We start from the raw sequence: 24511 nt of genomic DNA, 5'->3' as shown, positions 1-24511 counted from the left end.
AGTGATCCACAGGCCAATTTGGATTAACTTAAAGGAAGGACAGGAATATATCTTTCAGCAATCTCAAATACCATGTCTTTGCCTCAAACCAGATGTATAGAACTTAGAAAGTATTCTTGTGACCAAAAATCATGTAGAAAAAGAATTTTTTTATTTTATTTATTTGTTTGTCTGGTTTTGTTTTGTTTTTCATTTTTCCAGACAGGGTTTCTCTATGTAACAGCTCTGGCTGTCCTGGAACTTGCTTTGTAGACCAGGCTAGCCTCCAAAACTCACAGAGATTGGCCTGTGTCTACCTCCTGAGCTAGGATTAAAGTCATGCACCACTACCGTCCAACCAAAAATCATGTAACAAGTAAATTAAAGAATATTAAAGAAAAATAAATAATCTATATAAAGTAGCCATACTTTATCAGGAAGGAATAACTTTCTCTTAGTGAGTTTCAGGAAGGTTTTGCTACCTCCACCTTTCTCTTTTTTCTATATTTTAAATCTTTTTTAGCTTTGGAGCCTGTCCTGGACTAGCTCTATAGACCAGGCTGGCCTCAGACTCACAGAGATCCGCCTGCCTCTGCCTCTGGAGTGCTGGGATTAAAGGTGTGCACCACTACCGCCCAGCTTAAATCTTTTTTTAAATTTTAACTTTTATTGATTCTTTGTGGATTTCACATCATGCATTCACTCATCTCCCTGTTCCCTTGGATCTACCCTCTGCCCTTGCAAACCCCCCCCCCCAAAAAAAAAACAAAAACAAAAACAAATTTAAAACAAAAAACGAAACAGAAACAAAACCAAACAAAAAGAGAGAGTGAGAATAATCTTGTACTGGAAGCTGTAGTGTGGCCCATTGAGTCAGAGTCTACCCTTTAGTCCATTTATCTTTACTTGCAAGTGTTCATTGCCACAGCCACTGGTCTGACTCAAGGCCTCTGGCATCTTCTACTGTGCCACTGATACTGAGCTCTCACTGGGGCTCCTCTTGGATATCCTGTTGTTGGCCTGTGTCATGCTCCTGCTGTTCTGGATCTTGAGATTGGAATATGGGAGGTAACATCCAGACCTAGTTATGGAAGGAAGATCTATTTCAGTGATCTCCATGCCTGATAACATCTTATTAGCTACCTAATAACATGAAGGAAGGGCAGTATTTAGGTGACAAAAAGGGAAATGGAGATAGAGATCGGGAAAGTTGATGTGGGATGTCCTTCTGTACGCTCTGAATATGTTTTACTTTTATTGGTTGATGAATAAAACTACTTTGGCCTATGGCAGGGCAGAATATAGCTAGGCAGGAAATCCATGTAGAGATACAGGGAGAAGAAGGGTAGAGTCAGACAAGACGCCATCCAGCTGCCCATGGAGAAAGATGCCAGCAGACTGGTGATGCTACAGCCACGTGGCAAAATATAGATTAATAGAGATGGTTAATTTAAGTTGTAAGAGCTAGTTAGTAATAAGCCTGAGCCATCGGCCAAACATTTATAATTGATATAAGCCTCTGAGTGATTATAAGTGGCTGCAGGACCGGACAGTACACAGAAAAGCCCCGGCTACAGGAAGTAATGAAGATAATTCAATAAAAATGAAAGGCAAACATGATCAAAGTATAAATGTATGAAAATATCATAATGAAAACAAGTTATCTTGTGTATTAGAAAAAAATTTAATGAATAAAAGATCTGAACCTCATATTCTGGCTTATGCAGCTCAGTGTAGTGGGCATGGGCTTAGAGTGAGGAAGATCCTTGGCATCTTACTCATACATAAAATTCTGAGCCTTGAGAAGGTTATCATAAAAGATAGAGGGCTGGAGAACACTTGCTTAGCGTGCCCAAGGCCCCAGTCTCAATTCCTAACACTACACATACCTGCCAAAAAATGCAGTGTAAAGAATAATAATGGTGGTGCATGCCTGAAATCTTAGGGCACAAGGTGGAAGCTGAAAGGGCTGGAGATCAGTGTCATATTCATCTTATCTATAGAGCAAATTCAAGACTAGCCTGGAATCTTCTATTTTAAAATGGTTTAAACATGGTGTAATTTGTTTCTGTTTATAATAGACTATTTTAGAACTTTAAATTTTTTTACTTTAAGTTGTCACCATAAAAACACTATTCTCACCTTAAAGGGAATAAGAGATGGTTTATTCTATAGCCAAATATAAGTGACCTTTACCTGAGAGTGCCGATTTAAATGACCCCAAATAACCAAGTTCTAAAGTGATAACAGTTTCATGCATTTTTTCAAATGCATTGGTGGAAAAATTAAGTAAGTAGGTTACAGCAAAACAGGGAAATCTCTGCTATAGGCCTCAAATATTATTTGATGACATTCTTTGTAACGAGTATTTTTTATACCACCAGCTCCCCAATAATGACATGGATACTTATTATTAATTATGAATGCTCAATCTTAGCTTAAGGCTTGTTCCAAACAAGTTCTTATAACATAAACTAACCTGTCTTTTTAAATCTACATTCTGCCACATGTCTCAGTTAACTCTGTTCTGTCCATATGTCTGGCTTCTTCAGAGTCTATGGTGAAATCCATGTGCCTAGATACCTTTTCTTCCTTTCTCCCCGGAAATCCAGCCTATCCTCTCCTGCCCAGGTATTGACCATTCAGCTCTTTATTAAACCAGTTAGAAGGTGCCTTGGCAAAGACACATCTTCACAGTGTACAAATATTCTGCAACAATTCTTAGCCTTTAGGATGGTCATTGTTAAATTCCTGACTTATAAAGCTGTTAGGCCAATCATAGGTGGGCAATAATGCTATTTTAGTAGGCTGAAAATAGCCCAAGATAATTTGGCTCTGGATCGACAATATTGGAGCCCTCTGAAGTCATTTAAGTTTTAACCAGTCAGCCTTTCACAAGTTCACAAACCTTCGTGGTTTTGTTTTTTTCCATTTCAGGCCAATCTGTGCTTCGTGGACATTGACAACCATTTTATTGAATTGCCCGAAGAATTTCCACAGTTCCCCAATAAAGTGGATCTTATCCAAGAGCTGTCGGAAGTCCTTCTCCAGTTTGGGATTCCTCCTGAGGGAAGCCTGCATTGTAGTGAGAGTGCCACCAAACTGAAGAATATGGTTCTGAAAGATTTGGTTAATGACAAAAAGAACGGCAATGTCCCCACCAATAACATTAGCATGTATGAGTTAATGAAGGGCAACGAAACCATAGCCCGCCTCCAGGCTCTTGCTGATAGGACTGGTGTGACTGTGGAAAAAATGGACCTCTCGGCTTCTCTGAGTGAAAAAGAAAAGGATTTAAAATTACAGTGTGAAGAGGCAGAATTGAGGGACTACCAGCTCAACATACAACTGCGAGAGGTCTTTGCCAGCCGCTTTATACAGATGTTTGCAGATTATGAAGCATTTGTAATTCAGACTGCCCAGGACATGGAGTCCTGGCTGACCAACCGGGAACAGATGCAGAATTTTGACAAAGTAAAAAGAACCATAGTTTTCCTCTTTATGATTATTAACAGCCTATGTTACTAGTCTTTTTAACCTTTTAAACACAGGTTTTTCCATCCCTTCAAGTATTTTTATGCTAGATAAAATAGTTTTACAAGAAAATAAATCCTTGGGAGGTAGAAGCGGGAGGATCAGGAATTCAAGGCCATCCTCTACTACATAGTAAGTTTGAGACCAGCCTGGGAAACCTGAGACCAGTCCCCAAAACAAAAGAACAAATTGACGGCTCATAAAACTGGTCTTTGAATTGTGTATGAAATTGCTATAATATCTTGATTATATTTATATACATACGTATATAAATGAACTTGACTCTTACTAGTCTTCTGCTCCTGTAAGTTTTATTTACAGTTATTTTATGACAAAGTCTAGAAAAATTAAGCCTGTTCCTTTCCCCCCCCCCCCCCCCCCCGCAGTTTTTCAAGACAGGGTTTCTCTGTGTAGTTTTGGTGCCTGTATTAGATCTCACTCTGTAGACCAGGCTGTCCTGGAACTCACAGAGATCCCCCTGCCTCTGCCTCCCAAGTGCTGGGATTAAAGGCGTGCGCCACCACTGCCCACTGCCTGATCCTTTTCTAAGAAATTCTCACTGATAGTTTAGTCTTCACCCAATGATATAACACCCAGTTTGTTCATGTAAAGGTAATAGTTCAGTTTCATAAGCCTAATTTTATATATTTTGTATCTTAAAAGAGAGCAAGTGAGGGCTGGAGAGATGGCTCAGAGGTTAAGAGCACTGACTGCTCTTCCAGAGGTCCTGAGTTCAATTTCCAGCAACCACGTGGTGGCTCACAACCATCTGTAATGAGATCTGGTGCCCTCTTCTGGCCTGCAGTCATACATGCTGCATACATAATAAATAAATAAATAAACAAATAAATAAATAAATAAATAAATAAATCTATTTTTTTTTCAAAAGAGAGAGAGAAAGCAAGTGAGTAAATTTGGTTTTATGACTTTTAGTCTACAATTATGTTCCAAAGTTTTTAGAAAAAAGAGACTAGAAAATGTACTGTCCTCTGAAGCTTCTTTCTAAGGTTTACTGTATTCTGTCCAGTGTTCTTCATGTACCCCCAGATTTCTCCAACAGAACAAAGCACTAGAGATGTATATGAAGGCCTTTAGGTCACCGGGATGCAGTTCAGTCCTCTGCCTCTATTACTGAACAAGCATAATCCTGCTGTTAGGATGTGTCATGAAAAACCTCCCAAAGGAGCTATCACATTCCAAGATGCTGAGTGTTTAATTGTGGAGCATCTGACAGATAGGTATTTATGTTTGTGTAGTATCAAAGATTATTTTCTGACTTGGTCATATTTTTTCTTATGGGGAATATACTATGTGCATCAGAATTTGCTGGTGTACTTTATGCCTGATTAAACTTCTTTAATATTAAGAAACCACTTTTCAAATATATTTCTTCTCTGGGACCTGTTCTCATTTTTGCTTAGTTTTTATTATACTTTTTCTCCACTTTAAGAACTAATCTTATACATTCATGATCTATCTTTGAGGCAATTCAAATTCTGATTTAAATTCATATCCTAGTACCTTGTTCTTTTTTTATTCATGTAATTTCATACTAGAAGTGTAATTCTTTCTGTATAACCCCTAAGAAAATGAAAATTTCATGTTGGATGCCAGAAGACTAGAGTCATCTTATTTTCACTGAGGAAATATGCAGGGCATAGTAGTCTTGAACACCAAGTTCTGGTTGATTTTAAATCTTAGAGAACACAAGAATCTGAACATGAAAAGCCAGATGTATGGCCCATTTTCAAAGGGGGGCTATATCTGTCCTATAAAAAGTAAATTTTATGTTTATCTCTGAAATAACATTAAGGAGATGAACTGATTTCTAGAGACTACTGGGAGTCCATCTGGGTATTTGTACTTCTATAAGCACAAATCTATGGCAGCACTTAAACTGAAAAGTGGATTCTATAAGGAAGCTTTTATTAAAAACCCCCTGAAGTAATAAAATGGGAAAATTAAATATGCTTGGAAAAAAACCTGATAAATACTGAAAATAGTAACTTTATGTTGGAACTATGCTTCCGTCTTTCTCCTTTTGGCTCTGACACACTGCATCTAACTTTGAAGAGTTAAAAAAAAAAAATGAGCCTAGCAAGCACAAGGCCCTGGGTTCGATCCTTAGCTCCAAAAAAAAAAAAAAAAAGAAAAAAAAAAAAAAAAGAAAAACAAAACCAACCCAGTAACTGGAATAAGAATTCACTTACAAGTTTCAGCTCATCTTAACCAAGATTAGAATTCCTACATACATCATACATGAGCCTAAAGAGAACACAAAAATGTGAACACTTAGGTTAGAAGCCAGTTATAATTTAATACATCAAACAAGCAAGTCAGAGGGAAGAACGGCTTGTATGTTTTTAAAGATCCACTTCTATGGTTTTGTTTTTGTTTTTGTTTTTTGTGGAGCTGAAGATCGAACCCCAGGCCTTGCGCTTGCTAGGCAAGCACTCTACCACTGAGCTAAATCCCCAACCCCTGGGGTTTATTTGTTTTTTGGTTTTTTGTTTTGTTTTGTTTTGTTTTGTTTTGTTTTAGGCAATATTTTCTCTCTCTTTTTAAGTCTCAGACAATTGTGTCAACACAAGTATGGAAGGAGTTTAATCTTGAGTTAACAAGGAGAGTGAACTTAGAAAAACATCTGCTTGAAGACCAAAAGAATTTTACCCATAGGCACTATATACACACATAGTCAGTTATTCATCTTGTGGCGTTTTGGTTAGAGGTTCATTTCCTAGACTGGGAACAGAGAACTGGAGAGATTACTCACTGGGAAGAAGAATAAAAATGTAATGGTAAGTGAAGTGAATGGTTGATAATCCACTGTATAACAACTTATCAACCATCATTCATTAATGATGTCCTCTCTTCTGCATAATGGTCATCAGGATATTAATATAAATCAGTTTTCAAAGGTAAGATCAATGCTAAAGTCCCAAGTGACCTAAAAAAATCTATAAATTTAGAGAAAAGGAAAAACAGATTTGCAAGATTTTAAATGTCAAGCGTCAGTTTTATGTGTTATAAGTTTGAAAAGTAATAACCTTAACAACAGACTGTTCATGTTCATCTTATATAACATTAAGATGACCTTGTTAAAGCAAGACTTTGCTAATTATCTCATTACAGGCTTCTTTCCTCTCCGACCAGCCTGAGCCTTACCTGCCATTTCTTTCACGCTTCATTGAAACACAGATGTTTGCCACCTTTATTGATAACAAAATCATGTCTCAGTGGGAAGAGAAAGACCCTCTGCTTCGGGTCTTTGATTCTCGGATTGAAAAGATAAGATTGTATAATGTAAGGGCACCTACACCCACCCTGCGGACATCTATATATCAGAAATGCAGCAGTTTAAAAGAAGCAGGTATATTTACCATGCCTTTAAAAAAAATTCATGATCATTTCTTTTTATGGACTGTTGACTTATACAACACAAAGTTAATTTTCTTTATCCCCTCTTTTCTGTTCCTCCCTCCTTTCTCCCTTCCTCCTTCCCTCCTTTCCTCCCTCCCTCCCTCCCTCTCTTTTGTTGTTTTTTTTGTTTTGTTTTGTTTTTTTGAGGCAGGGCTTCTCTGTGTAGCCCTGGCTGTCCTGGAACTCACTCTGTAGACCAAACTAGCCTCAAACTCAGAGATCTGCCTGTCTCTCTGCCTCCCAAGTGCTGGGATAAAAGGCGTGTGCCACCACTGCCTGGCTAAACTTAATTTTCATTTCGGAACATCATGACTAATCCTGGTGTTATCAAGAAGTATTTTTTATACTTTTCTTCAGATTTCTGTGAGTCACTATTTCTATGGACATTCAAAATATGCAGATTTTTGTTATTTTCTTGTGTTAGGAAAAAGTGTTAATTTCTGTCTTGCTACCTGTCGTCACTCATGTGTCTAGTATTAACTTAACATAATTAACCTAAAACTTGGCATAGTGGTACATGCCTAAATCCTAGCACTCAGGAAGCCAAGACAGAAGGACCAGGAGTTGTAGGCCTGCCTGGGTAATGTAGCAAGATTTTGTCTAAAATAAAAACAAAACCAAAAGGAAATCTGAGACACTGTCTAGTTTGCATAACTAAAACAGTACATATTTGCTTTGTGATATAGTTAGTTATATAGTTTCATGTCTTGAAATTAAATCTCTGGATTTCTCCACTTAAATTAACAACCCTAACACCAGTTTCCTTCAAAGAATGGTGAATTTTCCTGGTCTGAGTGGTCGTGAAATACAGTGTTAAATAAATAATCCTACCAATAGTCAACATTTGAGTCTTTCCTATGTGACAATCACTATGCCAGTGTTTGTCTTCATATGCCTTTTTACATGTAATCTTAATGACAGGTGTGTGCACAGCTGTTTTGTTGTTGCTTTATTACCATCATTCTGTGGTGAGGAAACAGAGAGGGTAAAGAATTTGGTTGTGGTTCTATAGTTAGTTCTTAATGGAGCCATGAGTTTGATCCAGATCTGACTGATTTCTAGTACCTAAAGCTTTATTCTTTTATTAGTGGTTTTATTCCTTAACAAATGTGTAAAATGTACCAATTCATGTAGTTTTACACATTTATGCCTAGTTCCCAACCCATTCTTTGCTGAATAGAAATATATATCCTTTATTTCTTTCCATTCAATAAAAAAAAAAAAAAGACACTTTTGCTAGGCGGTGGTAGCGCACACCTTTAATTCCCACTGTTGGGACAGAGGCAGGCAGATCTCTGTGAGTTTGAGGCTAGTTCCAGGACAGCCAGGGCTACATAAAGAAACCCTGTCTCAGGAATAAAAAAAAAAAGTGACGCTTTTTATTTGAGACCAAGTTTTGTGCTGGATAAAAGGACACAATGGCTTTGCAGCTTTTTTGCTGTGCTTCTATTGTGTACTCACCTTCTTTTCCATCTTCATTTAAGTAGCTCAGTCACAGGAGGAATAAAGTTGTGTTATCATTTTTAATGAAAGAAGTATTAAATGATAACTTGTATGCAGTCTTCAAAGCATCCCTGTTGCATTCTTATGTATAAGGGCAGTTTCTTGGAATCCCTTCAGGAAATCGCAAGAATCTCTGTGTTTCTAGAAACCAAGGAGATGGAATAAATGAAGTTGTTTATTCAGAGAATTGTGACTTCAAGTGCTTTTAATAGTTATGTGAATGCCTCACTGGGAAAGTTCCATTCCTCTCTTTCTGACAGAATTTTTAAAATGGAATGAAGTACCAATTCCTTAGCTTAACATGCGTCTGGGAAATCTTACCAATTAAAATGAATTTTCTCTTTGTCCCTTGGAGCCTGATAATCCCACTCTCATCTCAGAAATTGTGTGAAGCACTTTTGAAAATATACCATTATAGACTTAGCATGCATGAAAATAAGATTAGGTTAAGGCCATAGTTCCCCAGGAATTTAAAGACTTGAAAAAGTAAAAGGAGACTGCTGTCTATGACTCCCATCTGTCACAGATTAATTTGGTGCTCATGGCACATGCATGAGTACTTTTTATACTTCTTTGTTTTGAGACAGTCTCAATAAATTGCATAGGAAAGCCTTGAACCCACAATTCTCCTTCCTCGGCTTCCTGACTAGCTGGAGTTACAGGCCTGTACCACCAGGCCTGGCTCTGTTATTTCTTTCATTGGTAAAATTGTATCCTCCTCCCGCCCCCCCCCAAAAAAAAAAAAGAAAAAGGAAAAGGACATAGAGATGGTTGTTGTTTCTGGTGCTGGTGTTTTTGTGTTTATGTGTTTCTGCTGCTGTTTTTCCTTTAACCAAAAAGAATTTTGATTTGCAGGTGAACCTAAGAGGTGCAGACTATCTGCTGCTGATATTGTGGCTCCAGAGCCTTGTGATTTCTAGGTAGAAAAACAAGAAATGGATAGTAATATAATTTTCTTTTTCCTCACCAATTATCACAAATCAATATTGACACAAACCCTTGAAAGTCTTAACAGTAGGCCAAACCTCTGACTTCACAAAGCAGGCATTTGATAATTTCTGAATATTCCCTAAAAATATGATTATTAAAAAGTTACATTGTTTTATGCTCCTTGTGGATATATATATGTAATATTTCCAATTTTACTTAAAATTAATCTTTCTATACCCATGTTTCTGATACCAAAGACCTTGGTAAACTTTGTTTCAGAGTGGCAGGATGGTTTGAGTTTTCTCTAGGTAATGAATGTATGATACAGCATTTTTTTAGGAATGAAATGCCTCTAATTTATTATAAATTTAACTTATAGCCCAGTCAATTGAACAAAGACTGATGAAAATGGACCATACTGCAATTCACCCACATCTACTTGATATGAAAATTGGTCAAGGCAAATATGAGCAAGGGTTCTTTCCAAAGTTACAGTCTGATGTCTTGGCAACAGGACCAGCCAATAACAAGTAAGCATGTGTTTTACCTGAGTGACTAGTTAAATGAAAGAAGGTAAATGTCCTACTGTGTTAACTAGGCAGTGTGTGAACATTAAGTATCTGTTTTCATCTTTACATTGAATAGATCCTTTGTATGCAGTATGCACTTGACTTTTAATTCTGTTATGTTAAAAAAAAAAAAAAAAAGACTCTAAAGACCAGAGGGTTTTTTTTCTACAGAACTATAAATAGACACATTTCTTTATTATTTTCTTTTCAATTTGCATTTTTGTTGTTGTTGGTAGGGTCTCAATAATTAAAACTGAGACTGAGCTAGAATTCAATATATAATCCAACACTGACTTCAAATACATGATCTTCCTCAGCATCCTCTGCTTTTTGTTTGTTTTGTTCTGCCTCCCACCATCCCACCCCAGTGCTATTTACTGAACCCAGGACTTGGTCTACCACTCTGCTAAGTCCCTAACCCTACAGCCTTTTTTCCCCTTGAAGTACTATAGATCAAATCCAAGTCCACATTTAAATGACTATATTAAAACACTATCTTAATACTAATCAGGGGAGGTGACTTTTGCCAGTAACCTTGACACTTGAAAGGGGGACCTAGGAAATTTTTGAATTTAAGGATGGCCTGAACAACATAGCAAGTTTGAAGATAATGTAGTCTATGTCATAAAGCAAAACAGATAAACACAGAACTTAAAACTTTGCTTAAAAATGTTAGTGATTATGGGGTTCAGTGTATTCACCTCTTTAAAAGATTCATTTATATGTATAAGTATTTTGCTTACGTATGTTATGTGCATACTTGGCACCAGTGGTAGTCATAAGAGGGCATTAGATCCCATAGAACAGATGGTTCTGAGCTACTATGTGGATGCTAGGAACCAAATCCAGTTCTTCTGTAAGAGCATCAAGAATAACTCTGAGGTTGGTTGGTTTGTTTGTTTGTTTGTTTGTTTGAGACATGGTCTTGTATTCCTGGACTGGCCTCAGAGTTTCAGTTCAGATTGCTCTGAATTTCTTTTTCATGTATTTTCTATTTATTCTTTGAGTATTTTATATACCTATGATGTATATACCTTCTGCCTCTCTCTCTCCTTCTCTCCGTTCCCCAACTGATGTCCACATTCACTCATTCATTCATTCATTCATTTTTAGCACACTGAGTCTAATTAGTGCTGGCAGTATGTGAAAGAATAGGGCCAGCTACTGGAACATGGGCAACTCTTCCCTCCTCCAACAACAAATTACTCTTTAGGTAGAAGTGGGACTTCATGAACCCTTTCTCCATCCATGCTGGAATTCTGTCTTGCTCTTGTGCAGGCCACCACAGCCACTGTGAGATCACTTGTGAAGTGGCCCCGTCCTAGATGGAAAACAGTTTTGCAACAGTTCTCAGCCTCTGGCTCCTGCAATATTTTCATTCCCTCTTTTGCAGTTACCCCTGAGCCTTTGAGGGACAGGGTGTGATGCAGACACCCCTTTAGAGCTGAGCCCAATTCTCAGCATCGTACCTCTGTTTCTAGAGTGCTAGGATTGCAGGTGTGTGGTACATCATCTGTTTCATGTAATGCTGGAGATGAAACTAAAGGCATAATGCAAGTTGGTGAGAATTCTACAAACTGAGCTACATCTGCAGGCCTCAGATTTTCTTTTCTTTTCATTATAAAATATTCTAATTGTTTGAATTGCTTATAAATGAGTACTCTGTTGACCTGACAGTTTTTGTTTCTCTTTGATAACATTATAGTTTCCATTCATCTATTTGGTAAGATTGGTTGCACCATTAGTATATACGAGGATTATCCTGGTTAAAGATCTAACAGTGGGGCTGGAGAGATGGCTCAGAGGTTAAGAGCACCGACTGCTCTTCCAGAGGTCCTGAGTTCAATTCCCAGCAACCACATGGTGGCTCACAACCACCTGTAATGAGATCTGGTGCCCTCTTCTGTATACATAATAAATAAATAAATCTTAAAAAAAAAAAAAAAAGGTTTAACAGTGAATCCAGCTTGGTGGTACATACCTGTAATCTTAGCATTTGAATAACTGTGGCAAATTTAAGGCCAATCTAGGCTGCATAGAAAGATTGTTTCAGAGGGGAAAACAAGAATTTAGTAATGAAGTGAACATAACAACAAACAATAAAAAACATTTTCAAGCACAAGAAAACAGCAGTAAATATATAGATACAGATAATGTATATCGAGCGAGATAGTCTTAGTTGTAATCCTAGCACAAAGGAGTCTGAGACAGGAGGAGCCCAGCTTCAAGACCAGGCTATATAACAAGCATGAGGTATGAGGCCATTGAAGACCTTTCTCAAATAATATAAACAGTGAAGGAAAATATGGAGTTCTTAGAAGGGAAGATGTGGGGTTTAAATGAAAATGGAAACAGTAGACTCATAGGGGTGGCATTACTGGAGATGTGGCTTTGTTAGAAGAAGTGTGGCACAGTGGGTAGGGTCATGCAAGCCAGCCCCACTATCACTCTTTCTTCCTGCTGCCTGCCAATTCAGATGTAGAACTCAGCTCCTCCTCCAGCACTGTCTGCCTGCATGCTGCCATGCTTCCCATCATGATCATAATGTACTATGGTAGTTTGAATAGGTATGGATCCATAAAGTTGTGTTTGAATGCTTGGCCCATAGGGAGTGGCACTGTTAGGAGGTATGGCCTTGTTGGAGGAAGTATATTACTATGGGGGCAGGCTTTGAGGTCTCATATGCTCAAGCTATGCCTAGTGTGGCACCCAGTTGCTTCTACTATGGGCAGGGAAGCTTCTTTTGCAATAGTATCGATGATTGCAGACTCATAACTGAGAATGAGAGACATTGAAGGCTTCTGTGACAACTTCACACACGCATGCATGCACACACACCCCTGAAAAAGAAACAGTCCAGACAGGAAGCTATTGAAGGTAGTTCTTACAAATTGTGATAAAGATGCTAAAGTGTAATGCTTCATAGTTGATGGTTTATGGTGGAAGGGTGGGGAAGGACTCAGTTTTCTTTAAGGGCCTGGTCACTGGGAGTTTGACTAGGGTCCAATGAGTATGGGCCACACACGTTGGACTTGGCGTTTTTGTTTTTGGGGGAGGACAGCAGCTCAGCTCATGAATATAAGCATGATTTCTGGCAGCAACACAGATCATGGACATTAGCACTGCCTTCAGTGGCCAGGTGGATCGTGGAAGTCCTTCAAGGAGACTTAATCTAGGAATGAACCATTCTTTGTTTTGGCTATCTTGCTGCACAGAATCAGGGTCATAGTGCAGTTGGGCAGCATGACTGGGAGCAAGACCTGTGCTTGCTCAGGCTTCTGTATACCACCCTGCCCTTGGTGACAGCTACCCCACTGGTATGCTGAGCATGATCATTGTGTTTGCAGCCTGTGGGCACCATGGCCCTGTGCTCTCCCACTGCAGAAAGGTGAGCGTTCCATGCCCCAGACAGCACCAGCCTAGCAGACAGCAATGAGGCAAGCTGGGCAGGTGGTGGCCTGAGCTTCCCAGAGGCCCAAGCACCAGCCCTACTTGGCAACAACATGCTCCTTTGTTGGCTAAGGGGCCACACTCTCAAACCTGTTGCTGCCTAAGCATCTCTAATTCTACTTTTCTCCATCATTTTTCTATCTCTCTATTGCACATTCCTTTATTAAAGTGGCATTTCAATCTGCTATGTGTCATACAGTATGTTACTTTGCTCAAACAGCTTTACTTGCAAATACTTAATGCAATGAATCATTGAACTGGTTCAAGGTTTCTGAAGCACCATAAATACTGGAATACTGGTGAGACTCATCTTGGATATCCTGTTGTTGCTAAGAGTGAGGGAGATTGTGCAGCTAGGCAGTGCATTTGGGGCAGGACCCACACAAGCTCCAGATAACTACACACCACCTGCCCCAGAAGCCTACTGGCAGCACTGTGAACCCACTCTCTCCTCCCCCAATAATTTTCATTTTTTTTTTTCTTTGCCGGAGCTGAGGACCAAACCCAGGGCTTTTGCGCTTGCTAGGCAAGCACTCTACCACTGAGCTAAATCCCCAACCCTGAGTAATTTTCTTAAACAATGCTCATTTCCCTGTTTTGGAAAGAAAATTAAATAGGATATTTTTTTGCCCCACAGAGCATATTTATATTTTTTTTCATAGTCTTACTGTTTATTTGCACCACCCTGCCTATTAACCCTAATTTGTTTTGGGAAGAGGATTTCAGATTTTTTTTTGTTGGTTGGTTGGTTAGTTTAGTTTGGGGTTTATTGAGACCAAGTCTTAGCAAGTAGCTTAGGATGGCCTACAATACACTGTCCCCTTGTCTCTACCTTCCAAGAGGTAGGATTGTAAACATGTGCCCCCACACTCAGATTAAACCCGATTTTTTTCAGTCCCTGTGAAATTTGTATTAACTATTTTTGACAGTACTGTTTTCTCTTTTTAAACTACATTTATTGGGAGGAATATACACAAGCCATGATACACATGCAGAGACCAGAGGACAACATTTGGGAGTTAGCCTTCTCACTTAATCAGGTCATCAGGCTTGGAGGCAAGCTCCTTCTCCCACAGGGCTATTTTCAAGGCCTCTGTGCTAAAGGTCTACACTTGGGTCTTTATACATTCTCTCTGTTAAGTTCTATTTATTGTGAGCTATTTTTGCCATGTAGTTTTTATAAGAATAAGCTGTAGAAATTACATTTTGTGTTGTATTTCCATCAGTTGAGTGGTAGCACTTCAGGGTGAATTGGTAAGTCTTTGTTGAGAATAAGACAGTTGATAAAGGGCTTATGGAGATATTCATGTCATAAAGGAAAGCAGGTCTTGGTATGGCATGAGACCAAGGAATCAAGGACAGTATTCCCAGGGTTTGGGGCTCTGTTGAGCAAGGTTGGAAGGGAAAGAATCATTATAGAGGAAAGGGCATTGCTTTTGGAGTACTTTGTATGATTTCCCTTGGGTCTTAGGCTAGAACTGAAGGAAAAAGCAGCAGAAGAGGTAGTGTGGAAAAGTTAATGTACCAGGAGGTGGGCATTAGCACATTAGATGGAATGTTTCAGAGTTCTGAGGTTGGAACTAGACAGATGGCTCAGCCATTAAGAGCACTGGCTGCTCTTCCAGAGGACTCAGATTTAATTCCCAGCATCTACATGGCAGCTCACAGCTGTCTGTAACTCCAGTTCCAAAGGATCCAATATTCTCACACAGACATACATACAGGCAAAACACTCATGCACATGAAATAAAAGTTTAAAGTTTTTCATAAAACATCTTATAATATAGGCTACCATTTCATAGAAATACAATCATACAATTTTAAAGTACAGAGTAATCATATCCTAGCTCACTGACACAAAAGAGCCTTAGGTTTAGAAAGGTATCACTTTAAAAGGTTGACAGTCAAGCCTGGAGAGATGGTTCAGTGTTCAAGAGCATATATTGCTCTTGCAGAGGACCCAGCTTAGCTCATAACCCCCTGTAACTCCAGCTCCAGAGGATCTTAGACCAGGCACATTCACAGGCACATACCTACACACAGACACATGAATAATTAAAAATTAATATTTTTAAGTGGAAAATTAAAAAAATTATTCTTTTGGAACACTACAATGAATTTGTTATAAATTATGGACTTTGAGAATATTCTTTTTGCTAAAAATACTTACCTATAATATTTACTTGGAACATATCAGGGAGACTTGCATACATCTGATATAATCAAGGATCAGCTTGAGTTAAGATCTGACTTGATGCCAGGTGTGATGGTACACACTTTTAATTTCAGCATTGGGGAGACAGGAGGATATCGGAATTCAAGACTAGCCTTGTCTACATAGTGAATTCCAGGACAGCCAGAGCTACACAGACCATGTCTTAAAAAAAAAAAAAAAAAAAAAAAAAATCTGACTTGTAATTATATTTATTATGTGTATGTGTATCTAACATTTAGCATCCCTCTTTTAAAATCTCAATTTAGTTTTAAAAAATGTTTGTGTCCATCTGTGTCTGTGTGAGTATATGCCAAGTGACTGTGAATACTCATGGAGGCAGAAAGAGGGCATCAGATCCTTGAAAGCTAGCTACAAATGGTTGTAAGCCACCCAATATGGGTGCTGAAACCAAACTGAGGTTCTCTGTCAGAGCAGTAAGGGCTCTCAATTGCTGGCCTATCTCTCCAGTCCCTAATCTCAATTTTTAAAAATTACTAATTGTAGTGATAGTTGTAAATATCCAAAACCCATTAAATTGAGTGTTTGGGATGGGTAAATTAAATGGTATCTAAAATTGTAACTTTAAACATATTTTGAAAAGAATTGATTGAAAGAATTGAGTATGGTGGCACAGAAGACAGGAGGATGGTGATTTCAAGGCCAGACGTGCAGCAAGACTCCAAACTGAAAACAAGGGAAGAAGAAAATGGCTGCTGCCCGCCTTTTGTGCGGAATGGTTCATGCTTTCTGGGTTGTTGTTGTTGTTGTTGCTTTGGTTTTTTGTAGTTGTTTTGGAGGAGGCTGGTGTTTTTGTTTTTTTTTCAAGACCCAATACCCAATTTCTTTATGTAGTCCTGGCTGTCTTGGAACTCACTCTGCAGACCAGGCTGGCCTCTAGCTCAGAGATCTGCACTCAGATTACAGGCATGAGGCTCCACTGCCCAGCCCATTCTTTCTGTCTTTAAGAAAATAAATTTGGTTAGTTTTCTTAATCTATGTTTTCTTGGGTATATTTATTTTCCAGTCGCTGGGTGAGTCGCAGTGCCACAGCACAGCGCCGGAAAGAACGGCTACGTCAACATTCTGAACACGTTGGACTGGACAATGACTTACGGGAGGTATGTGGTCCAATGCAGAGATCACAGAACTCACCCAGGGGCTGTCAGTATTCATGATCTTTCAAGTTCTTTTAAAAACAGTTCATCTTATTTTAAAATATTATTTTTATACTGAAGTGTAGCAGAAAACATTTTTCCAGCTTTGTCCTTTTGTTCATCCAAAATAGGACTTTATTTCTGTGTAGTAAATCTAATAGAAGCTTTATTTAGGGTAAATTTTTGTTCAGTAGGTCTCCTGAACGGAGAAACACTGAGATAGACATATATCTAAGTTTCAAATATAATTTAAGCTTAGTAAGTAAAGATATATTAACATATTCTTTGTCTGGCTTGCTGACACCATGTTTTAGAAGTGCCAGAGCTGTCTTTAGATTAGGATCTATACGCTTTTTATGTATTCATTGAAAATAAAATTCAAATTATGTTTGAATAATTATATTTTATTTCTTGTGATCAAAAGAAAAATGCAAACAAAAATGTTGCTGACTGTTTTATAAGCTCACGTGTGTAGAAATAGAATACTTTTATTCTTCTGAGCTGAGCCTTTCTTGTTTGGTGCCTTGCCTTCACTACCCCCTTGCTGTGGTCTTATCATATGCATGCAGGTTTTGCTTCTGTTTTCCTTTTTCTACTTTTCTGTCATTGAAACATCGCCATCATCTTAGCCTTCCGGGGGACTTTTGGTCTGTCAGAACTCCATGGCATTCTGGGAGTGGGAGCAGGGCCCAACTCCTCCTGCACGGCTTCCTAAAAAGTCCTTCTCTGAGTGCTGCCTGGTATGTCCTTTGCCTTGAAAGTGCTTCACAAGGTGTTCCTGAATCTTGTCTTTGGTGTTTCTTGAATAGCCCATACATGAGTGCATGTAGCATGTTTTACTCTCTGCTGCTTCTTGTGTTTGCTGCCTATTTGTGCTGGAATGTACTCACACAAGTAATTCTATGCTGTTAGCAGTAAGATTGACATTCAAATCCTGAGTCATTGGGTGTGCGTGCGTGCTACAGAAGTCCTGGAGTTACAGATGGTTGTGAACTCCCTGAAGTGTATGCCAGGAACCAAACTGAGGTTCTGCAAGACAATCACCTCTGTTTACTTTTGTTTTTGAGACAGGGGCTCATGTATTCTAGCCTGCCCTAAACTGGCATGTATTTAAGGATGATCTTGAACATCTGATCCCCCCTCCCACTGGGTGGCGGTGATGCACATCTTTAATCCCAGCACTTGGGAGGCAGAGCCAGGCAGATCTCTGTGAGTTAGAAGCCAGCATGGCATGAAAAACAACAACAACAACAACAAAAATGACATGCACCACTATACCCAGTTTGTTTTTTTAATAATAATAATAATTTAACGTTATTTAACATGTGGTGGTGGTTTTATGAGGCAGGACCTCACTATATATACTTGACTCCCTGTTATAGACCAGAGATATCACATACTCCTAGAGCTGGAGTTAACTGAGCTACCTGGTGTGGGTGCTGTAAAGTGAACTCAAGTCCTCTGCAAAATCAGTACACACTAAGCACCACTGAGCCATCTCTCCAACTCCACCACACCCAGTTTTTATATGGTGCTGGGGATCAAACCAGGGTTTTGTACGTGCTAGTCAAGTACTCTACAACTGAACTATATCATACCCAGTTGGAAAGCTCTTTAAACATTAAAAATTTATTTTTACCAATCTTTATATTTAACTTTTATTTTGTCCCCAAATAACAATAGGAAATAAGTGGCTGGAGAGATGGCTTAGCAGTTAAGACCACTGACTGCTCTTCCAGAGGACCTGGGTTCAATTCCCAGTACCCACATGGCAGCTCACAACTATCTGTAACTCCAGTTCCAGGGGACCCTCATGCAGACATACATGCAGACAAAACACCAATGCACATAAAATAAAAATAAAAATAAATTATTTTTAAAAATAGGAAATGAAAATACAATTCTAACATAGATGCTGCCTTGTAGCTCAGATTGACTTTTATGAGACTGCTTTTGTCTCCTGCATTTACTTACTTGAAAATTGACTTTAGTGTGTTTCTATACCACTGCTGCATGTAATGCCCTTACTTGATAACAGTTTTCTCATTCTCAATTTCCCCTTTTTTCTTTGAATAATATTTAAAGCAGAAAAGTACATATAAGTGTGAAGAAACTGTTACATGGAGAATTCATTTGCTTTTTTAGTGGTTCCTTAAAATTATTAGACTGAGAAAAAGCAGTATTTTTTAATGTTACCTTTTGTCATGAACATTGAGAGAAACTAATCACTTGATCCTTAATCAGAACTTTCAGACACTTTAGCAGGTTTATTTTCTTCCAAAGGGAAACAATTTCTCTTACATTTAAAGAATGCAAAGGATTTTAGACATCTCATTTTATAGTATCAAATTCTCCCCTTAATATAATAAGGATCGCCGGGCGGTGGTGGCACATGCCTTTAATTCCAGCACTTGGGAGGCAGAGCCAGGCGGATCTCTGTGAGTTCCAGGCCAGCCTGGTCTACAGAGCAAGTTCTAAGACAGACACCAAAACTACACAGAGAAACCCTGACTGGGGGGGGTGGGGGGGATAATAAGGATAGATTTACATCTATGCTGTGAATATGTCAATTCACTAGCATGCCATCTCCCACAACAAAGTGATAGTTTTACTATATGGTTCTTCAAAATGTAGTCTTAAGACATTGGATCTTTTGGAAATTCTGCCTTGTAATCTTAATGCAAATGTCTAGATGAAGTTTTCAGGCATCATACAAGCACAGAGAACATAGTTCTGCACTAACAAGGCTCATGAGGGGTTGTTGGTTTGCTTACTTATTGTTGCTATTTTAGGATGTGGTCTTGAGTAGCCCAGCCTACCTCAAACTTGCTGTGTAAACATAGGTGACTTGGAACTCTTGATCTTCCTGCCTTAGCCTTCTGAGTGCCCAGATGATAGGTGTGCACCACCAAACATGGTTTATGTGGTGCTCAGGATTGATTGCAAATCCTATGCATGGTTATGGAAATTGACTAAACAAGTTCAAGAACATTGGAATTTTGGGGTTTTTTTTTCTCTTTTGGTTTTGTTTGTTTGTTTGTTTGTTTGGGGTTTTTTGTTTTGTTTTGGTTTGGTGTGTGTGTGTGTTACCCTAAAGTCAACAGAGGATTCAGGGAATAAAACTAGGGATTATAGAACAAGTCAAGGGAAGGTTTTATGCAAATATCTCAGTAGAGTCTTTCCACTCACCTCATCCCCAGACCCTATGTTTGGAGCACAACATGCTTTTCAGTCTTTTCTGTGAACTATACAGCATGTATCATGCAGTGATATGCAGCAACATTAGACATTCGCTGATATCATTGAGGTCATAAAAATTAGTTACAACACAATTCTGGTACTATTAAAAGTTAATTAGAGCCAAGGATTTGGCTGGAGAGCAATGCCCAGGTGATTGAGGGATTTGAAGTCTCTGTTGAGAGGAGTGGAACAGAGGAGGCCAGCGACCTGAGAACCACTCCTTTTCTGTGGAACCTTAGACTAAACTAGACACCTAAATGTTTTTGTTTTTGTTTTTGTTTTCTTAACTTGAGATTCTAACTAATCATAATTTTGGTGGTGTCATTAAAAAGACTAAACTCAATGAAACTCCTGGTATTGTGTGAATTTCAACTTATTAATGTTTCTATTACTCTCCTTTTCACAAGAGTTAACTGGTTTCAGGACGAGTACACATGTCTTCTGTCTTCTATCAAGAGCACCAAAATCTTAATTGCTGTTATACTCACACACTTAAGGCCTTTTTTACATCTTGCTTGTTGTATTTGTTTATGTAAGTTTTAAGTAGAAAAGAATGTATGATGTTTACACATTTAAAATACTCCCTAATTTTTAGAAATATATGCAAGAGGCACGAAGCTTAGGAAAAAACATGAGGCAACCAAAACTGTCAGATCTCTCACCTGCTGTGATTGCGCAAACTAACTGGAAATTTGTAGAAGGCCTACTAAAAGAATGCAGAATGAAGGTACGTATACTGCTGCCAGACAGTGTGCATTCATAGTTATCTAAGATGAGATCAGTCAACCTCATTTGTGCCTGTAGCTTCTCTGAAAAGAAAGTTTACTATTTTATTTTTTTTATGAGTGTTTTGCCTGTATGTATGTCTGTGTGCTACATGTGGACAGTGCCCATGAAGGCCAAGAGGTCATCAGATCCAGATCCTCTGGGATTGGTGTTACAGATGGTTGTGAGCTACCATATGGGTGCTGGGAATCAAACCCAGGTCCTCTGCAAAAACAGCCATTGCTCTTAACCACTGAGCCACCTATCCAGGCTTCAAAAGAAACTTTCTTGTAACATAGACCTGATATGCTCCTCACTGAAGTCATGAATCTCCATGAAGTCTCCATGGCCCACAGTATCAATGACATGGGAGCCTTCCATAGTTTTTCTCATCTTTTTAACTATTGTATGGTATATGGAGTGTGTGTGTGTGTGTGTGTGTGTGTGTAGGCACACGTGGAAATCCTTACCATCCAACTTATTTTGAGGCAGGATCTTTCTTGTTTGTTGTTTACTATGGCTGTTTGAAATAATAGCCCCATGAGCTTCATCCCAAATCTTAGAATAGTAGCATTAAGATTGGAGGTGTGTGCCATCTTATCCAGTTTTTGCATGGGTTCCCAGGATCCTAACTCTGGTGGTCAGGCTTGTATGACAAGCACTTTTACTCACAAACTATCTCCCCAGCCCTTAGCTATTGTTTTCTTCTTCAGCATGATGTTAAGCCACTCATAAGTTATATAAAGAATGTTACTCTCTCATTTGAAAAGCAACATATATACCTGTATAAAACCTTGCTTGTGCTCATACACATTACCACATGTGCTTTAGGGAAAATATCTTAACTATGTTATAGGTCAGTGAATATTAAATATAATTCTTCTCTCACAGAATTGCTTTTATATGAGGTAGCCATATAAATGAAAAACCTCAGCTTTTTAAAGTAACTTGTGAGCATATTCAATAAAAGCACTGTTTTTAATATCAGTATATACAGGTAATTAGACAAGGTACTACCTAGAGGAGCTGTATGCTTTCTCACATGTGCAAGACTAGCTAAGGTTGATGCGAATTTATTTACCTGAAACTGGTTTTCAATATCTGATACATTCTTGTGAGCAAAGAAGAAAAAGGGGGAAAGGGGAGAATCCTAGTTCACTCACAAACTAGGAAGTTCTCAACAGAAAGAAAGGAAGGGAGGGGAGGGAGGGAGGAAGTAAGAAAGGGAGGGAGGGAGGACGGAAGGAAGGAAAAAGAAAGAACCTAGAGCTGCTGATTTTGGTTATGGTTTTGGCTTAAGTGCAGAAAGCTTTAGTTCATCAAGATGCTAGAGTCAGTGAAGGTCAACTTGTAGTGACAGAATGAGATTCTAGTGTCAGAAAGTGCATTTTCTAGATTCAAGGCAATTTCAGAAGTTCTAGGATAATTCTGTTACAGAAGTTAATAATTGAAATTGTATGTGTGTTTTTTTTCAACCTTATGATGCCTTACAAACATTATTTTATTGTTTCATTGGTGTCCTAACATTTCTCTGACATAATAGTAAAATACTTAAGGTATTATGCCAACCAGCTGACCACCACATTAAGATATTTTCTCCATGGTGACTGAAAATCTGCAATTAGAATTGTAATGAAAGGAAGCTGGATCTCCTAAGCTAGTAATTGATTCCTTGGTTTTGAGTTTCACTGCTGTGGTAATTTATGACCAGTCATAATGTTTTTAGACAAAACGCATGCTGGTAGAGAAGATGGGACATGAAGCAGTGGAACTGGGCCATGGAGAAGCAAACATCACTGGCTTGGAAGAGAATACTTTGATCGCCAGCCTCTGTGACCTGCTGGAGAGGATATGGAGCCATGGATTACAGGTCAAGCAGGTAACTAACTCAAGAAGTTCTGGTGGCATGTCTGATTAAGGGACTTATTCACATCAAGGGACTGTTCAAGATGGCACACACCTTTAAACCCTGCACTCAGGAAGCAGAAGCAGATGGATCTCTGTGAGTTTGAAGCCAGCCTGATCTGCATAATGAGACCTTATCATAAAAAAAAAAAAATGAAAAAAGGACAGGTGGTGGTGGTGCACACCCTTAATCCCAGCACTCGGGAGGCAGAGGCAGGCAGCCTGGTCTACAGAGCTAGCCCCAGGCCAGCCAAGGTTACACAGAGAAACCTTGTCTCAAAAAACCAAAAAAAAAAAAGAAGGCAAGGTTGAGGCTGGCAAGATTGCTTAGCACCAAGCCTGACAATCTGACTTTGATCTCTGGAACCTACCTAGTAGAAGGAAAACACACTCCTGAAAGTTGTCTTCTAACTTCCACACATGAATGAGATATTTAATAAGAAAAAGATCCCGCAAGATAATTAGATACATATCACAGGCCGTTCATTTCCAGCAAAAGAGACATAATCTGGGTTAGATGTAGTGGCATGCACCTATGATCTCAGCACTTGGGAGGCCGAGAGAGGTGGGGTAGGCTGTAGTTCGAGTTTTCCTGCCTGGCCCATAGTCAGGACAAATCTCTCTCACCCACCAGGCCCATTGACGCTCAGACCCAACCAAGTAAACACACAGAAACTTATATTGCTTAGAAACTGTATGACCGTGGCAGGCTTCTTGTTATCTACTTCTTCTATCTTAAATTAACCCATTTCTATTATTCTATACTTTGCCACGTGGCTCCTGGCTTACCATTACATTTCCTTACATCCTCCTTGTCATGGCGGCAGCTGGCAGCGTCCCCCCCCCACACACACACACACACCGCCTTCACTTCCCAGAATTCTCCTCCTCCTTGTTCCACCTGCCTGGCTACTGGCCAATCAGCACTTTATTTATTTTAACCAATCAGAGCAATACATTTGACATACAGAACATCCCACAGCAGTAGGCTGATGTGCAAAGTGAGTTCCAGACCAGCCAGGCCTATACAATGAGCCTATCTCAAAAAAAAAAAAAAAAAGAAAAAAAAAAAAGGAAAGAAAGAAAGATAATCAATCTATGACCAGGAGGTGGTCTGAGAATCTTTCATGACAAATAGGAAAGGACAAAATTGCATGTGTTGGGAAATCTGGCCCCCACACTCGGGAAAGAGGGCCCACCCTTCACTACAGGTATGGCATGGGCCTAGGAGAGCTGGCCCTGCCTCTTGCCTGAGGAGGATGGTCCCAATGGCCCAGACTGACCAGCTTAGCTACCACCCAGACCCACATTCTAGGCCTTAGATTAGCCTACCCTAACATCTACCCCATCTGTGACCTGCTGGAATGTGTGAAGGGACTGTCCTGTGGAACAATGGCCGCAGGGTCTGTTACTTGGGGCAATGGGGATATCCAAGAGGGGTTTCAGTAAGGATCTTGATGAGAAATTATTTTTAGATGAATTGTTTCTTTAAAGTGAACATTTTATATGTCTTGTGCTTTCAGGGGAAGTCTGCCTTGTGGTCACATCTAATTCAGTTTCAGGATAGAGAAGAGAAACAAGAGCATCTCACAGATTCACCAGGTAAGAAGGTATCAGGGTAAGATAAATTGCTTCAAGTCTCATTTATGGTGGGCTACACCTTGTACTCTTGGTCTTCCTGTCTTCATCTCCCAAGTGCAAGGACTATAGGCATCGATCACCACACCTAGCTTGACATAGATTGATTTGATAGAGTTGGCAGTATGAGACAATGAGATGAATTTTTTTTTTTTTTTTTTTGGTTTTTCGAGACAGGGTTTCTCTGTGTAGCTTTGCGCCTTTCCTAG

At 39.1% G+C, this 24511-nt stretch overlaps 1 protein-coding gene across 4 annotated transcripts in view; it reads left to right on the top strand.

The window, feature by feature from the left end:
• The window catches only part of Dennd5b (DENN domain containing 5B), a 141354-nt gene that overhangs the window by 77851 nt on the left and 38992 nt on the right, over window positions 1-24511 (top strand). For all 4 annotated transcript variants that reach the window (XM_036180538.1, XM_036180537.1, XM_036180539.1 and 1 more), the window contains 7 exons: window positions 2917-3453; window positions 6646-6883; window positions 9746-9896; window positions 16625-16718; window positions 20590-20721; window positions 22486-22638; window positions 24188-24266. In XM_036180538.1, the coding sequence (XP_036036431.1) occupies window positions 2917-3453; window positions 6646-6883; window positions 9746-9896; window positions 16625-16718; window positions 20590-20721; window positions 22486-22638; window positions 24188-24266 (1384 nt within the window). The remainder of the gene's footprint in view (window positions 1-2916; window positions 3454-6645; window positions 6884-9745; window positions 9897-16624; window positions 16719-20589; window positions 20722-22485; window positions 22639-24187; window positions 24267-24511) is intronic.

This window comes from Onychomys torridus, chromosome 3 (assembly GCF_903995425.1).
Source record: "Onychomys torridus chromosome 3, mOncTor1.1, whole genome shotgun sequence".
In the NCBI taxonomy this organism is placed as follows: Eukaryota; Metazoa; Chordata; class Mammalia; order Rodentia; family Cricetidae; genus Onychomys; species Onychomys torridus.
The sequence above is the reverse complement of the archived record's forward strand: the minus strand, read 5'-3'. Positions and strand labels throughout refer to the sequence as shown.